At 40.9% G+C, this 18,592-nt stretch overlaps 1 protein-coding gene across 1 annotated transcript in view; it reads left to right on the forward strand.

Annotated features, from left to right (window-relative positions):
* SYTL5 (synaptotagmin like 5) overlaps positions 1 to 18,577 on the forward strand; it is a 41,421-nt gene extending 22,844 nt beyond the window's left edge. The window contains exons 8-18 of the mRNA XM_044441891.1: positions 357 to 463; positions 2,528 to 2,620; positions 4,529 to 4,594; positions 6,162 to 6,340; positions 8,072 to 8,174; positions 9,405 to 9,566; positions 10,626 to 10,734; positions 11,765 to 11,900; positions 12,423 to 12,631; positions 13,940 to 14,125; positions 18,522 to 18,577. Of these exons, the coding sequence (XP_044297826.1) occupies positions 357 to 463; positions 2,528 to 2,620; positions 4,529 to 4,594; positions 6,162 to 6,340; positions 8,072 to 8,174; positions 9,405 to 9,566; positions 10,626 to 10,734; positions 11,765 to 11,900; positions 12,423 to 12,631; positions 13,940 to 14,082 (1,307 nt within the window). The 3' untranslated portion in view covers positions 14,083 to 14,125; positions 18,522 to 18,577. The remainder of the gene's footprint in view (positions 1 to 356; positions 464 to 2,527; positions 2,621 to 4,528; positions 4,595 to 6,161; positions 6,341 to 8,071; positions 8,175 to 9,404; positions 9,567 to 10,625; positions 10,735 to 11,764; positions 11,901 to 12,422; positions 12,632 to 13,939; positions 14,126 to 18,521) is intronic.
* The last annotated feature ends 15 nt before the right edge of the window (positions 18,578 to 18,592 follow it).

Below are 18,592 nucleotides of genomic sequence, written 5' to 3' on the forward strand. Positions count from 1 at the left end.
TTATAGTCCTTTCATTTAATGGCAGTATGGTTTGCAAGAGTGTTTGCTCAGTTGTGTGAAGTCTGTTTTTATTACTTCTTTGTCTGGCTTCCCCAAAACAAAGCACAGCAGGAATGAAGAAAAGGCAATTCAGCAGTGAGATTCTTTGGTTCTAGTGATTTCCTCCCTCTGTCCATTTGAGGAGAAGAGGCTAAGAAGAGGTGCTGCAGGGAGCTGGAAATAGTTTGTGTAGCCCCAAGGTGTGCATGCATGCGCGCGCGCGCACACACACACACACACACACAAAATCAACAATATTATTAGAATGTTTGCACCATAGAATGGATTCATATTTCCCCTTCTTTTTCGTTTTGTAGAACACAGCAGGTCAGAGATAGACCTCAGTGGGTCCTTATCAGAAGGAAATGAGGATACTTTAAGTTTAAGAAGTAAATCCGTCCCTGGAACATTGGACCAAGAGCTAGTGAGTTAAAACCTGGCCACAAGTCTTTAATGCATACCATGTTTGCAGTGCTTTGATTTTACAGTGGTTAACAGACATTTTCTTTCAGTTGAATCCAATAATGCATTAATGCCACATTCCATACTGTAAATAGAAATATAACAAGAAAAATATCTGACATCATCAAGGCTACTGAAAATACACAGATTAACAATTGACAAAACTGAAATGGATATTGAAGTAGTGGAATACGGGAACTTAGTCACAGGAAGAATTTTAACGGAAAATGGTTTGAAAATACAGAGAGAATCTGAGCTGGTGCAGCCGCAAGAATTGGAATGTTTGAACAGGAACGGTCTATGAAAAATTACCAGATGAGGCAGATCAACAAATTCTGCCTACTCCTGTTCCTCACTGGATGACCATGGTCCATTCACTACCTCTCAGTCTAACTGATCTCACAGCTAGCTGTGGGAATAAAAATGGGGGGAATCAAGAACACTACCTTTTAGCTCCAGGAAGAAAGGAAGAAGTGGAAGCTTGAAAAATGCCATTAACTTAGAATATAGTACAAACAGCTCAAAATATGTCTTTTGGGGATATAAAACGGCCAGCTACACCGTATGGTCCTTATAGTATGCTCACACTGTACATTCATATGCACTTGAGATACCATCTATCTTCAACCCCACTCAGAGATTAAAGTTACAGTGACTTTGCTTTTATAGAATTTGGTGTGTAAATTGCTTATAGGTTTTACTGTAGGTGGTATATGATACATAAAACCAATAAATTATATTTCTTGCATGCTTACTAATTTAAATTGTGAATTAAGGGATCAGCTTGCTTCTCTTTATTCTGTCTGTATGTCTCTATCTTTTCCACCATGATTATCAAGAAAACAGACATTACCATAATATCTCTTCACACTCCCCTACCTTCAGGCCATTGCTGCAAGGCACAGGAGGGCTGAGGGAGTGGATGGGCAGTTTCTCCCTTCTGCTGTGCAAGAATGTGGGGAAGGGTGTCCTTGCTGGCCGGCAGGAATACAGGGTGGCCCCCAGGAGCTGACGGAACAGCTCTGGCTCTGTCAGTGGCCACCAACAGCTTGCTATTAGCCTGCAGAGAAAGAACACCAACAAAGAACAGAGGTGGTGTGGGTCATTCTGAGCAAGCAATTTGACTACACACGGTACACAGAAGTGGCAGTAGGTATTGTTACAGGCTTGCCTGCATGTGTTGACATGCATGGGTGCCCTACTGTGGGCCATGGAGCAACCAAACTGATTGCCCAGGTGTCTAGCTCTGTGCAAACTCAGGCGTGGTCTTTCTCTGTCTCTGAAGTGGGAGTGAAGGGGCTGTCACTGTACCTCCATGCTTTCCCCTTCCCCTCTCTTGTAGCTATGGTGCAAACAGGCTACCAGGGAAGCAAGGGATCACTCTTGCCAGGGGTCCAAACAAAAACAGGCCTCTTAAAATTGGGCTGAGGCCACATGAAATGTGATTGTTCAGCTCTGCTCAAGGTCTGGGTACTATAAGGGAGAGTTTAAACCTGCTTCCCAAAGCAGGGGATGCATATAAAAATTACGTGAAGCTAGCAATTCTGCATCTTTCTCATGAAAATGTTGTAGCCGTGCCAATGACTGAACTGTTCTTCTGAGCAAATGGTCCAGGGATGAGAGACCAGATGAAATACCATTCCTGCAGAGCTGTCCATGAGGTTCTGAATCAGCATACGAAAGCATCCCACTGTGTCCCAGCAGCTATGTGTGCTGCAGAGATGGTGGGTGTTTTTAGAGAAGGCTTTTATCACACCACTACCCTGCCTCATTCACAGAACTTCCTGGGGACAGGGGCAAACCATCACTGTTTTGCACTTATAGCCCTCCTGCATTTTCCCATCACTGCTAACATTTTTCCCTTTACCATATGAAGAAACATGTGGAATATCAGTGCAATAGCCTTCTAATAGAAAGCACCCAGAGGCCTTTGTCACAAAGCACCCCATATAGGCTCATGTATCTTATTCAGTTTCTTAGCTTTGCTGGGTGGACCTGTCCTTACTAGTTTTTCTTTGCCCATTAGGATTACTTGGATGATGATGAGGAAGATATTAATGGCATTGTGGCCTCTGACTACTTGAAGAGGTGCACCAATTTGTCAAGTGGATTATCAACAGTAAGTTCTCATTATGATGGCTCTACATATTTTTCCTTGAACACAATTACAGTTTCTTCCTGGTGTGTATTAGGCTGTTGATATATGCTTCGTGTATCTCATTCTTCTTTATTAAATGCATTCTTGTTTATTCTGAACTATTACTCCACTGATTGATTTTCAGCTTGGTCTGCCTTGCTTTTTAGTAGCAGCTCTGCAATATGACACCCCAGCATTTGTAACTTTTACCTTCCCTTGTGCAGCAGCCATTCTCTGAATGACTTTCCACCCCTGCCTCCACCATTCAATACTACTCCCTTGTCACTAATGACTTGAAACTTGATTCCAGAATGTGCTGAGCTTTCCTTCTATTTCTGATGTGTCAGATCCAAACAGCCTTAAGTGCTGGTTGAACTAGAATGTGAAGGAAAAGCCTCAGTAACACACAGGAGAACACTTGAACTATTGCTTTTAAGTTGTGCATCACAAGCATGAATCATCAAAGATCCCCAGGATCAAGGGAATTTAGAAATACTTTCAGTGCATAAAATAAGGTAGAAATTCCAACTCGAGAGATGATGCACCTATTAAGATATGAGTTATCATTGTCTTATGCATGGATGCAGGTATGTAGCCTGAGAAATGGGTCTCCTGCACCCACAAAGTTGCACAATGGGAATGTGGTGCTTTGTAAAGGAACCTCAGTAATCTAAAGGTGCCTGGTGAAGTCTTAAACTCCGACACTGGCTGGATAAGATTTTCAGCTGTTGGAAGAGGCTCCCTTTAATGTCTTTGCCGTTCCTGTGATGATCAGAATCAAAATATATTAGACACAATATGACATTATTAAATTTGCTCCATTTGTATAATATATACAGGTTGCAGTTCCCTTACACAGAAGCTGAAGCATCTATGCTGATGATACTCATGCAATGTGTTGTTGTTGTGTTTAATAGAGTAGGCACAGCCTAACTGAGACGCTTGCTTTAATGAAAACAGAGTTATAATCTCAATTATGTAAATAGCCTGAGAGACATCCAGCATATCTGGAAAAATAAGACTTTACTTAATGAATTGTTTACATACAATTATTATGCTAACATGGGAGCTATAGAGTTAATTGGGGAAATTAGAAGATGTAACTGGGGAAAAGTTCACAGTAACCCCTAAGTGTATATGCCAACTGCAGGTGAAGGCTTCAGAAGATAGAGAGATCTCAGACAGAGTACCTGGGCTTCGATAGGAGCACCAGCCTTACCACCCAGAAACTCCCCCAGAGCCCTCTGGAAACCACCAGGATGGTCCAGCCTCTGCAGGGTGAACCTTTTAAAAGGCCCTCTGCCCTTGAGGAGGGGAAAGGGAGCTGAATGTCTAAACCTCAGTAGGAAGTGATCTGACCATGACAAGGGGGTTGATATTAATCCCCCTACTTCCAGCTCACTATCCTCCTGTCTAGTTGAGAAAACAAGATCAAGACTATATCCTTTTACATGTGTTGAGCCAATTACATGTTGAGACAGCCCCATGGTTTTCATGGCAACCATGAAGTTCTGAGCCACCCCAGGTACAACATGGAAGTTCAGATCCCCCAGAACCATCATCCTGGGGGTCCCCAATTCCACATCTGTTGCTACCAACATCAGCCTCATGATAAATAAACTACAGCATTCCTTTAGTCTTGCAAGAGTGAAAGTATTTTTCCTGTAAACTTAATCTCAGATTCATTGTTACAGAGTAAAAATAACTGCTCACTTACGTATCAGCAGTCTTTTCTGTAGCAAGCACTTTATTACCATATTTCTGATATCTAGGCATATGATCTCTTGATCCATTTTGTTTTCTTAAAACTTTCCTTGCATTTCTGAATTTCTGTGCTAGCTATATGATCCTTTCCTTTCCTTTCCTTTCCTATCCTATCCTATTTCCAAGAATTCTCCTTCAAGTTCTGACAGGAAATGGACTTACTTAAATGTTCCAGAAGCAGATGGTGATACTGTAAGTTCTTCTGGTTTTCTGATACATCAGGGGCTTCTTTTTGTGTTGGTCTTTTATTTTATAGTTGAATATATATTTCTGGTAATTGTTACTCATTTCCTTATTAATTTACTAAATGAATAAAACAGCAACTACTATTTTCAAACATTGTCATGTTACCCTTGAAAATGAATAATTCTAGTAAAATTATAACTATCCTATCCTTGCTGTAAAATACTCTAGGAAATTAAGGAAGAGGAAGCATTAGATAATGGTATGGTGCTCTACATGAAATTGAATCAGACAGGAACTTTTATTCTTACCCAACTTGTTGGCATGCAAGAATATTTTTGTTGCTGGAACTTGTGGATGCTACTTCATAGTCAGTTTCTCTAATCTTTGAGTGTTCTTGGGGAAACGGTAAGGTGCCACAAGACAGGAGAAAGTCAAATGTTATCCCTGTCTTCAAAAAAAGGAGGAAGATATGCTTGGAAAGCAACAAACTGGTCAGTCTGACACCAACACGAGAGATTTCTAGAACAGATTATTGAGCAGTTCATTTGTGAACATCTAGAAAGAATGTACTGATTGCTAGGAGATACCGTGGTTTTGTCAGCAATAGGTGATGTTAGACCATCCTTATTTCCATTTTTTATTATTAATAGTTTGTGGGATCATGGGAATGCTGTGAACATAAAATTGTCTTGATATCAGCAAGACGTGCTTATTCTTGTTGACAAGATGGTACAAAATGGTTTGAGTGATATTAGTGCTAGGTGGTTTCACAGCTGGTTTAACACCCGTGCCCAATCATTGCTCATTAATGGTTTTGTATCAGCCTGGAGGGAGGTCTCAACTGGAGTATCACAGAGCTCTGTCCTAAAGGCCCAGGGCAATTCAGCATCTTTATATGTGATAATGCTGTCCAGTTTGCAGAATAGAGACAGGGAAGGTCAACCTAACACCACAGAAGATTCAAAATTATCTTGATGAGCTGGAACAGTAGGTGAAACCAACAGGAAGAATTTCAACAGAGATAACTAGAAAATACAAAATCTAGCTACCAAAACAGACACAAAAACAAGAAACCCTCAAAGACACAAATAAAGCAGTACAATACAAAATACAAATGGAACAGTACAGCTGAAAAGGAATGACATTTTTGTAACAAGCTGAACTGGAGCAATCAATGTGATATGGCTGCTATAAAAGTGAATGCAGTCTTAGCATGCATTAACAAAACCTTCCCCATGGAGTGCTGGGCATGTGTTTGCAAGGTGGAAATAAGCCACCTCAAGCTGCTTGAAGAAAAGGAAGGATATAAGTGTCATATATAGCACACAAAGAACTGTTTTTTCAACTATCCTAGGGAAAATAGATATGAAAAGGATTCTGCGTATTGATGTGTAGGTTGTTTATCATCGGAGTCTTCTGTCTATAATACATCATTTGAACATTCTTGTTCTCCTTAGTCAGATATTTCAGTGAAAGAAGAGATGAATAGTTATTGTAATGTTAGAGTAACATTAAAATATGACTCACAAAAGATATGATGCAGTTTGTCAGATTGCTTTTCTCTCTTGTCCAGACCAGCATTAATAGTATGATGAGTGTGTATAGTGAAACTGGGGACTATGGCAACGTGAAGATCAGTGGTGAAATTTGTCTCCAAATTAGCTACAGCTATAAAACAGGAGCCCTCAACATCCTTGTAAAGAAATGCAAGAACTTGGCCATAGCAGATGAAAAGAAGCAAAGAACAGATCCGTAAGCAAAAAAGATCCTTTAATTTTGTATTTAGTCTCATAATTTAAATCATGTTGATTGTGAGCCTGCATAGAGAAATACTTGATTCACAGTCTTCTCCTCAGTGCAAATGCTTCTGGCCCTCTGGTGGCCTCCCAGGTAGCTCTGTGTGTGTGGAGAGCTCAAACAGCCCTCAGTTGCGGTTTGCAGAAAGTGAGAAACAGCAAGAGTCTCTCGCTGTCTTACCTTTTCCAAGAATCACTGCACGTGAGAAGGGTCTTTGATCTCTTCCGGCTGCTCTGTGCTTGTGAGAGAGCTTTGGAGAAAGGTGGGGTCCTCTCTGGCATGCTGCAGATGGGAGAGCATAAGAAGCAGCGGAAGTGTCTCATAGTTGAATACTTGCACACTGCAGTGCCAGTGAGGGATGGCTGCATGCTGGCTTTAGAGCAGTGGAAAAACTATAGTTTCCCTCTTTGTGAACAAACCATGGTGAAGCTTCGGTTTCCATGCTTTCCCTTCCACTCTTTTACAACCAACAAGGAGAGACCAGAAGCTTTTGAACTAACCATCGTTCTCTGTGATATCCAGCATCCAAATTATAGCATCTCGGGCTGGATGTCACCAGGAACTATGGCTAATTTAAGAGTGGAACAAGTGAGCTCAAGCTCTGTTGCCTCTCTTCTAAGCCATCCAGCAAGTATGGGGGAGAGGGGTTTTAGCAGTGAAGTGGGATTTTTCTCATTGCACTGAGGTTTGGGGAACAGAAAAATCAACTGGAGTCTCCCTATGGTTCTTGTTTCTTTCCCTAACCCTAGCCCTATACCCCAGCACAAACTAGTCTGGTGAGGCTTGTCTCTTCCAAAGTGTTCTGCACCTGCCAGAGGTGGTGGGCAACAGAGCATTCATGGTGAGAAGAAATGGAGGCTGGATAGTCAGCTGAACCAACACTTGCAGAATCTTGTTGGTGCTACAAGCATTTTTAATAACTTGTGTGATGCAGTTTGTAAGTGGGTGGCATCATGTTGTTAAATGTGCCATAAAAGTGCCTAATCATAGAAAATCAATGTGCCAGGGAGAAGGATAAACTAGAATCCTTCTTTACATGCTACCTTATGATTAATGACGGGCTTCACATGAGGCATTATGCCATGCTGGTTTATAAGCCTTGGTAGTTGGCCATGTTGCCTGAACCCAGCCTTCTTCCCACAGAGTGGTTTATAATGGGTGACTTATTAACCTCCCCAGCTCATCATGGCTTGTAACCCTAACCCTTCACCTTCCCAAGTGTGGATAACTTCTTTAAAAGGTCAAGCCACAACCTGTACTAAATGAGTTGTTGTGACTCAAGAAATATCTCAGTGCTCCTTCAGGGTCTGTTGGAAGGCTGAGGGGAGGAGGGTGAGGCACATGAACTCTGCTCTGCCTGATCCTCTGTTAGGCACCAAGGGATTTTACCTGCAGTGGATGGTTATAATTCCCAAGGGAGTTAACCTGTGGTGCAAGCTCAGCCAATATGGAAGAACATTCAGTCTTGTCAAGAGTTATTCCTAGTCTGAAGCCAAGTAAAACTGGGCTTAAATTGTAAATTGTGAGTGACTGAATAGAGCTGTATATTTTGTCATGTATCATAAGGAGCTTGATTTGCATTTAGGATCACAGTCATGCCGCAAGAATTTCTTGTGTGCATGTGTGAGGTGGGGGAGGGGGTAGCATTTGGTGGATTCTGTTAATGGTTTACTACCTAATCAACAGCTATGTCAAAGTGTACCTCCTGCCGGACAAGTCGCGTCAGAGCAAAAGAAAGACGAAAATCAAAAGCAATAGCACTAATCCAGAATTCAATGAAACACTGAAGGTGAGAACTGGAACAGAGCCCAATATCATATCAAAAATGACCCTATTTCCTATATGGTCATTTGACAGGTTATATGTCTTTAGTATCAATTTTAAATAGGTTTTTCTTTAGTGTTTTGAATTAAAGACCTTGCCATCCTTGTTAGAGGGCTTTTGTGGGGAGGATGGTAGGATGGCCATTGATTTAGAAGAGGAATTATTTTCTCTTTATTTTTATTATTATCCTCTATTTTGGATAGCCTGTTCCTTCTCCCACTTTTTTGTAGGTGGAGAAATGTCAAGAAAAGTGTTTTCTCATAAAAATCACAACAGATTTTAGGGCTGAAGGTAGGTCTTAAAGATAACACGAAAATGGGCCATAAGCTTAAGAGCTGAAGTTCTGTTCCCTAACCATTCAGCATGAAGCATACAGGAATACATTTCTCTTCCTCCTCTCTTGTTATTGAAAATTCAGTACTGGGGAACTTAAAATCAAACTTAAATTTATCACAGTCTTAAATGCCATATTGTCAGGTTTTATAGAGCTTTTTCACTACATTAGTTTTCAACCATCTTGAACTAAGCCAATGGGGAGGTCAGATGGAAGTTGGCTTAGTTGTAGGTCAAAATATCAGGAGGGCTACAAAGTTGCCCATTTCTGCACTATATGTAATATAGCTTTCTTTGAAACACACACACACACACACACACACACACCATTTATCTCAGTTTATCCAAAGCTGGGAGGTCAGTTTGCAACAGGAAGGAGATAAGCCCTTGAGTATACCTCCCTGTATGATTTAAGGTGCTCATATTTGTCTACATTGTGCCCTGTTATAATCACAGAATTCTAAGAACTCCTATGACTTTAGTAGGCAAAATCTAGCCAGTGTATCAGAGTCTTCTGCTACTCTCTAATATTTCTGGTTGTCCATTTTTGTGTTGTTTTGTTTTACAAAGCAAACTTCCAGACTCCATGATCTGAGGAAAGGTTAAAAAAAACAAAGCTTCCATAGAAGTTAATGGTCAAAAAGGGATTTCAGGAAAGTAACTGAATTTTATAGATCTCTTCCTAATATCAACCCTGACTTATTGATTTGGTACAGCTTAGCAGCAGAAAAAATATTTATTCTGTGCCTTGTCTCTCAGCTTCTGGTAACTTCATGAATATAAGATTGTAAGAGGATGTTCAGTTTTGGAACCTTAGAGCCTTCCATTACAAACATGTGCCTTTTTTTAAAACACTCAACAGTACATCATCAGCCATACACAGCTTGAGACTCGGACCCTGCAGCTTTCTGTCTGGCATTATGACAGATTTGGGCATAACAGCTTTCTTGGAGAAGTGGAAATACCCTTGGACTCCTGGAACTTTGAAAATGAGGCAGATGAGTGGTTTATGCTTCAGCCCAAGGTAAGGATTTCCAGTCAGTTTTCAGAAATGCTGTCTAGACATGTGTTTAGCTTTTATGCTAGCACTTGCACAAACGAGTTACAATATAGGCATAGTTATTAATTGGAAAGCAACATTTTGCAAACAAGAGGCTATTGGAATGAAGAGGCAGAGAAATGTTTCCCATGTTGGCTCATTTTCTGTGCTGCTTTATGTGAAACTGGTCCCTGCGAGGGAATATTGGGTCTGACCCAATTAGGTTATTCCTTTGATTTTCAAAGACAAGCAGTTATTGCAAGAGCAAAACAGTCAAGGAACTCCAAAGACTGATCATCTAATGCCTCCCAAGGGTCATGAGGCAGCAACTTCTGCAGCTCTTCCAGATCTATCTTGCTCTGTCTCAGCAGCCTAGGGGATTAGCTACAGGAAGTGTTATCACCCTGCATTTGCAACCTAGCTTCTGAAATTCTTTCCTTCTACATTCATGCACCTGAAGAACAAATAGGGAAGGAACATTTCAGGGGAAATTTCATTTCAGAAGGAACGGTTCTGAAAATCAGTTTGGCTGTGGAGGATGGGTGGATGGGTGGATGGATGGATGGATGGATGGATCTTGCACAAGTCTGCAGCTGGGATACTTTATTTGCCTGCACTGGCAAAAGCAGATACATATTATCTCAAAAGAAAGGATCTTGTTCTTAGGAAGACAAATGCATCCCACATTTTGTTGACCAACTCAAGAACTCTGCTACTTTGCTTAAGAAGTAGAAGGCATATGAAAAATGTTCTCAAACTTCAAGGTTATTTTTTGTGATTTCATGTAGTTAAGCTTGCAAAGGACTTTGGTTACTCAAGCTTATGAGACACAGGAGGTGGTGGTTCAGTTATCAGCAATTCACCTCCCTGCATCCCCTTGCATTACGCTGCCCATATTATGTATGTACTTCAACGCATGCACAATCCCAATGAATCTCTGAACTTTTGTAGAAAAATCTGCATGGTTCATTTTACATATTTACAAAGCGCAAAGGAAAGATATATTTATCTCAGACTTTGTTCTGATTTGCTTCATCCTTTCAGATGGAAGCTGTAGCTGATAGTGGCCTTCAGTACAAAGGAGAGTTGATAGTTGTCTTACGGTATATTCCTCCTGAGAGAAACCTAACACTTCCCCTTGGAGAGAATCAAGGTAAATAAGCATTGATAGGATGAGCACTTGGTGGTAATGTTTTCTGTGGATAATTGAAATCCACCATCTTGTGCCGACATATGGCATAAAATTACCAGAGTGTAGAAGATTGGAATTGCCTGGTATTCAGTAAGTTACGGCTCTCTAAAGGAATTTTAAAGCACAAATGGTTTTATTTTGCTGCAGTAATGAGGCCTCGGGAATACAAATTTTGGAAGCAAGTATGATCTGTCAGCTTTCCTAAATGAATCTAATCTGTTTTATTGGTTGCTGGTTCCACAGCCTTTTGCTAAAATCTAATTTTGCTGCTGCTGACTGAGGAGGCTTGGCATTTCCACTGCAGACAGAATACTAGAGAAACATGCTAATGATATCTATAGAAAATAGACAAGAACCAACGTTGTAGTGTAACTAAAATGCATCCTCTTGTGAACACAAACTGCTCCTGATATTTATCCAAAGGAGATGGGCAAACCACATTACATCTTATGATCCCTTACTGGTTTTGTTCCACTTTGTCTGTCTCCCCACCATTGCATATTTGTTCTGTACAGAGAGTTGCTGACGATCCCTTTCAATATCCCACCTTCTGATGAAAATTATATCCTTTAATTTTGTGGGGCTTTTGTGATTGAGCCATTGTGCATCCATTTACTTCTTTATGCCAGCTACTAATTCCTTTTAGCAGAAACTAAACCTAAGTACATGGCAACTGCATCTGAAATCATTTCCCTTTATTTGATAAATGGCATCATATTTATCTGTGTGCATTTGGCAACTTAGATTTTTTTTTAATAATAAAACATATTGTGTTACTTCGTAGTGGAAGATTGGGTTGGAGGAAGTCTTTGAAGAAATAAAGGAAACATGGTATACAGGTTGTCTCCTGTCCTGGGAAAGAATATTGCTTGGTTTGACACATGTCTATGTATGTGTATGGATTTCTAGTCTGGGATGGCACAACATTATTTAAAAGACTGGAAGTTTATTCTTGAAGTAGATTTTCTGCTTTTGTTTATTCTTCTTAAAGGGAAGAAGAGTTCTAAGAAGGGAAAGAAGGCCAACTCACAGTTACCCTCAGGCGGCATATTAGAAGTTGTCATCAAGGAAGCCAAGAATTTAACGGCTGTGAAATCAGGTGGCACTTCTGACACATTTGTGAAAGGGTAATTTCTTTCATGTCTTCTGCTTAGCATGCCTGTTCACATGACATATTTCTGTATTGAATAATAATCTGTTTGGCCATATTTTTTCCAGTCATATAACTCTGTGTTATTTTAGTGGGTGAGACAGGTGTCTTTCGCTCACAGCACTGTGACTGGCTCTCTAAACCAAACTTTAGCAGTCATGTTCTACCACGTTTGCAGACCACTGTATAAAATAAGTAAAATCACAATATATTATTTGATAAACCTTTTGTGTACTCCCACCCTCTAATTGTCTCTTTTTTTAGAAATTAAAGAGCCGCACATAATTTATCCTCCTTCTCTGCTTCTTGTTCTTTAATCAGTTACTGACACTACTCTGGTCCCATTTTTGGCACCACAAATATGGTTTTATTCTCAAGTGTTATATTGGCCTCTTTCTAATCCATCATTCTTTAAGGGTCAACTTGACTATTTCTGTAGCCGCTGTCACATTCATAGCAAGCCAAGAATGTCCTCTTCTTTTTTTCCCTCCTCTCTTAGGTACCTGCTTCCTGACAACAGCAAAGCATCCAAACACAAAACCCATGTAATAAAAAAGAGTGTGAATCCCCAGTGGAATCATACCTTCACTTTCAGTGGTTTGAATCCTAGAGATATACACAACGTCTGTGTAGAACTCACTGTTTGGGACAAGGAGTCTCTTGCCAGCAATATCTTTCTGGGAGGTGTTCGCCTAAGTACTGGAACTGGTAAGAGTGATAATTTGGACAATGCTGATTCCTACATCACCTTGGTGGGTGGGAACTTACTGGGCAGAAGTCAAAGGGGCACTGTGAAATGAGAAGGCTTCAGAATTCTCATTTGTAGAACTGGTCAACTTTCTGTCAGATAGGGGCATCAAGTTCCTTTCCCAAGCACCCCTTGCAGCTTTTAAGCCTGTTCTAAAGACTTTTTCCCCTTTTCTACTGTTAAAGCTCTTATTTTATTAAGTGCTGATTTTATTACACTCTGTTGCTTTGTTCTTTGTTTTGCTTTTATCATTCTTAGTATAAGCTTTGTGTCAGCTTGCCCTAAAAGCTAGATTAATCTAATAAATATATTTGCACGTACGCTTGAAATTCCCATACCTCACCTGCATGTACATCAGGATGCCATGTGGTTTCCATTAGTTACAGGAGAGAAGATGAATCTACATGCTATGAAGAAGCAGGAAAAGAGCAATTGTGGATCTGATTGGGTCCTTCATGCTTCTGGTATAATATATGAAGGAGGAATGTGTTAGTAAAACTGTTCTTTCAACACATAACCAGAAGTAGAAACAGAGAGATAGGATTGGCCAACTCTACTGTTCTATGATTCATTGCATCCTCATGCCTTACAAAGTGAGAGACTGCTTAGAATTCCTATCAAGTGTTATTGTTGATTTAAACTCATATGTAACATCAAGTGCACATCTTAGTTAGCTTTCAAGCGTGCTCTAAACCCAAGGGACTTTCTTTTCAATCAAACCATCCTTGCAAGACTTCAGGCCAGGGGTGATTTTTTTTAAGGTCAGCTGTTTCCAAGGCTAATAGGCACTGGGGACAACATATTATTTCTAGTTAAGTGCTTCACATTTTGTCACTGTCAAGCCTGTGGAGGCAAACACAAAATTACAGCCTAAATGTGAACACTGTGTCCTTTTAAAATCAAACCCACAATGTGTTGTAAATGTAGGTATGAAATATACTTTTCATACAAAACCTCATTTGTTGCTTTTACCATTCATTCAGAGAGAGAGAGAGACTTAAACCATCATCCTTAAAATCATGTGTTGCACATTCATAATACTTCATTTAAAAAAACAAATTAGGTTTCATTGTTGGTCTTTTTCCTTTTATGGCTTAAACGATGTCCATTCTTTAATAGATTGCTATGTTTCCTTCTTCCTAACAAGAAGGACAAAATGTAGTTTTCAAATACTATAGGACAAACTTTATTTGATAGATTTTTTTTAAATGATATTTTTCTCTGATCACAAGAAATACACCGACCTCACCATGTCTTGTAATTTCTAGGCATAAGTAATGGCAAAGAAGTTGACTGGATGGATTCTCAAGGGGAGGAGCAACTTCTTTGGCAAAGAATGATTGACTGTCCTGGAGATTCAGTGGAAGGCATATTAATGCTAAGATCCAGCATGGGAAAACGCAGACTTTAAGAATAACTTACTTTCACAAGAAATATGCTAGTATATTGCTAATGTAAGTACATCCCTTGTGATGAAGATGATCTCCAGTGGAACAACTGCAATATTTTGCACATGTCAAATTGAGAAGACAAAGACTCTTCAATTGGGACTTTAAATCTCCCAAAATGGAATATAAATGCATGGAGCACTTTCCTACATCTACATTCTTATCCTTGTCCTACTTTTTCCAGCTGAAGATAGCAGCTTCCAAGGCTGAATTTCCTGGGTGTGACTGGGTAGGAGGAATAAGACCTTCTGAAATCATGTACATACCATAGATCGCCTTTAAGTTAGGATTATTTTGACATGTTTTCTCAGAAAAAATAGCAATTAATAAATGAGCCTGAGTTAGACCCATTTAATCTACGTAATCCCATTGCAGACAAATCTAATGGTTGGAATGAACTAAGGGGGTGAGAGTCAAAGAGCAAGCATACCTACTTCCATCTACTTCTCTCGTTCAAGTTGTGCACAGTCATTTCCATGAATGGTTCCCAGTAGTGGGATTGGTAAGAAAACAGTTCAGGGATCTCCAGTTACCTACTCATGACTAGACTTGCTATTGGGCACAGGGACTGTAGGTTAGAGAGCAGCAAACATTTCTGACTATAAATGAAAGAACACCACAAATCTTATCAGCAGTGCAAGCCCTATATTTCAGCACTTGCTTAAAAAAATTCACACTGGAAGGTACTAATCAAGAAGGCACAAGAAATAGTTGCCATTTTCGTATGATGTCTTGTTGTGCAAATACCATGTGAGGAAACAACACACCATCTGAGAGGAAGAGAGAATTTTTGTGCTTCGTATTTATTCGTGATGTATTTATCACTTAATTTATTCTCTGCCCGAAGTGAGGGTCACTCTGCCCTAAGAGAGGTGTGTTCCAGTAGCTTTTGAGCACATCCAAAGCAGGAGATTCTACTCAGTAATTGAACAACACTAAGAGGATGTTTCTCCAAATCATTGACATTAATCTACCTCTGTGTTGTAAGAATCTGTGGACGAGATGAGCAGTGGTTCCCTGTCCTCCCAAAAACCTTTTCAGTACTTGAAAACTGTAATATTATTGTCCATTATAATTATAATCCCCACCTTTAAGTTGTTTGTGTCCAGCTCATTCAAGCTTTTGCTGTAGGATTCTACATAGGCCTTAAAAACATTGCTACATAAGGGTCAGAGTTGGGGCATGGAGGGGATTTGGAGAACAGCTTTGGCTATCTAGCAAGTGTGTCTTCTCTCTCAACCAGGCTCAGTGATGAGAAGGAGCAGTGCAGCACAGTACACCTGTTGCAAGCTTCTTATCCTGTTTCTCTGTCACTGGAATTCAAGTAGCACATTGCCACAGCTCCTCCTCGGTCAGTAATCTGCTTGGAAGTGTCAAATGGTACCTTCTTGATTACATCTTGAAGAAGAAGAGCTGGAACATTTACTTGAAGAACCAGAGCAAGAATAAGATCTCTTCACTTCGCCTTGATGTCTCCTTTGACAGGGTCCCGGCACTGATAGAAAGCCCCAGCTTCCAGCTTCGCTATCAATGGGAACAATTATTGCCATGAGCCACACCAATGTTTGCCATTGAAAGTACCAATATGGAGGGGCTGGTTCTGCCAAGGGAAGTCCACGTTTCCATCTGCCAGATAGTGTTCAAGCCATTTCTCTGTCTTTATAGGTCTCTGAAATTCACAATGGTGGAAGAATGTTTTCATTCTTAAAATGAACCCAGGCAGGAGTATCATTTACTCTGAAATAAGTGGATCTGTTGGGGACAGTATGCAGGCCTATGTTGATTCAAAAAGTTTGACTGAGGGTTGGACCCAATGGCCTTCTGGCCCTCCCAACTCTATGATTCTATGAGTCAGACACAGAGTCCCATTGATTTTAGTGGGGCTTCTCATGTATGATTTAAGCCCAAAGCAAACCCTGTGTTTATAGGTTCAGTTTTGCATTTCAGTAAACCATAACTGTGATTTCTTAGTGGGGGAAATGTATAATCAGATGGATGAAGCACAGCAGTTATTTAGAAGCAGCATAGCATCAGAAGCCTGGGCACATTTCAGAGTTCAAAATTTGCATTCTATTTGCATTCTACAATTCTTGCCATAAAATGGCTTTTGCTATATGGTGAAAATTGACACCATGATATACTAGCAGCCACTCAAAGGCGAGGATTGTGAATAGTATGCAGATACATAGGTGCAGCACAGCCTGTAGTATTAAAATCTGTTTTCTCTGATCATTTTGTATCCTCCTTTAAACAAGTGTGAACAAATGAAGGTGATTGGTTACATATCTGGCTTTTTTAAATGATTCGGATTGGTTTGCTGTGTTGAGTCATGATACATTGTGCACGTCTCTGATTGTTTTACATGCCACTCAGTAAGTTCTGGATTTAAAAACAAACAAACAAAGCATTGATACTCTTTGAAGTGTCAGAAGCTGAATGAACACCAATTTAATCAATTCATTCTAGGTATGATACTGTATGTCAGAGATGAATAAGTAGTGCAGGCATTGTGGCATCATATAAAATATTCCTCAGATATCTTTGAATATTGTTACCCAACAGAATCACAGAACATTAATAATACCGATACTTTTAAATAATGTATTATTACATACCAGTTCTTGCAAATATTTAACTATAGAATGATTTCATCTTTTCCTGTCTAGATGCCTGTTCTATACTGAAAGACTAAAAGTCAGACTGATAAAACTGTATGGCTGCCTAGGACATAAGAACAGCAGATCCTATCAATTCACAGTGTATGGTGTGCACCAAGTTGTAGCTTAAGATATGCCACTGTGTCTGGACTGCACCCGGCTCATTGGCTAGCGCAATAGGATAAATCCAGGATGTGCCATCATGGAAGATACCGCAGTCTGATTTTTGGGATCTCCCTGCTCCTGCCCCACTGTTCAGCCTGTTTAAGCAGGGTTCCTCACTGGCTGGCTGCATTCACACATGACACCAATATCCTGGGGCCAGGGATCAAACAGACACATGGTTTCCATGAGTTTCCACTCCATCTGTCCTCCTAATAGTGCCAGGTATCCCATCAGCCCTGTGACTGAAAATCAATCCCCACATGCACTGTCCTACCTGTGTCACCTGTTCCTCCCTCATGGCCCATACACTCACCTGGGCATGGCCTAAGCCAGCTGGCTTTGTTGGTGGTGGTGGTTTTGCTGCTCAGTGAAACAATTGTTTGCTAGAGTAGCACTGCTGATCCAGAGTAGCACTAGAAGAGCACTCCCCCTGCTGGCCTGCTCTAGAAATACACCCACCCATCCCACACCTCTCCCCTCACCCTCGCTCCACATCCACACTCCCTCATGTTCAGGACTTGCACATGCTGCCTCCCTGCTGCAGCCAGGCACACGGAGGGCATCAGCATGGGCATCCATGCAAGGGGCAGAGGGGATATGTCCTGCCTGGCAGCCCTTCCCAAGGGAGCACTTGTGAGCATCTGCCAGGGAGAGTTTTTTGGCCAGCTGTTTAAACAGTGCTTGTTGTGCAGCTAGGATGGGGCGTTAGGGGGCAAAAAGGGAACTATCTGTCCCTGATAGTTCCAAGGACTGTCAGGGACAAGAAAGGACCAGCGATGCAGGTGGGAGGCAGAGTGGGAGTCATGGGCTCCTTGGGGTGCTCACCCTGTTGATGTACCATGTGTTCCTTGCATACAGGGCGGCTTTCCTGAGAGACCAGAGCTTCCGTACATAAAACAAAGGCAGCAGGTTAACCAAGTTCTACTCAAATGCAGTGGGGCAACCAGGAAGGAATGCTAAGCACAGCCATCCTTAAGGTCACTGCTTCTGAAGGCAGACTGATGCAATGTCCTCCTCCTCCTGCTGAAATTCTGAAGGCAGCCCGCGAGCGGGGTGGGGGCACAGAGCAGCCCGTCAAGCAACTTGCACAGGCAGGAATGTCTGCTTCAGCCATCGCTGCTCTTTACAGAGAACTTCAAGGAAGAAACATGGAAACCATGTGGTTTCTTGCTTCAGATGCAAAAACTAGCCATGGTGAGGCATGAAAACCATGGAATAGATCACTGTTTCTGTGTGTGGTTCCATGGAGACCATTTTCATCATACTTGCTGGGAACAGACAGAACGGCAGGCCATGCCACTGCGGTTTCCACTATGGCATGTCATTATCTGAAGCCAGCCAAGGGAAATTGAAGCATTGGGGGGTGGGGGGGGGGCTTCTCTCTGCTGATAATACCTGGACTTGTAAAAAGAAAATGGATTTGTGGCAATAAACTGTACTAAATGCATGCTGTAACCACTGTGCTGCAGAATCTGACCCTATTAGTTTTCAGATGGCATGGGCAATGTAGAAAAATACCGTAGTTCAATTTTTTTAATTGGCAAAATGCTTTGTTAAATGTGTAAATGTATTTTTGTTAGAACTCCATTTGGAATACCTACACTGGACCTGAACACTAGCAAATCATAAAGTGGAACTGATTAAGGTCTGT

This window comes from Varanus komodoensis, unplaced genomic scaffold (assembly GCF_004798865.1).
Source record: "Varanus komodoensis strain SLA01 unplaced genomic scaffold, ASM479886v1 scaffold4, whole genome shotgun sequence".
Taxonomy (NCBI): Eukaryota; Metazoa; Chordata; class Lepidosauria; order Squamata; family Varanidae; genus Varanus; species Varanus komodoensis.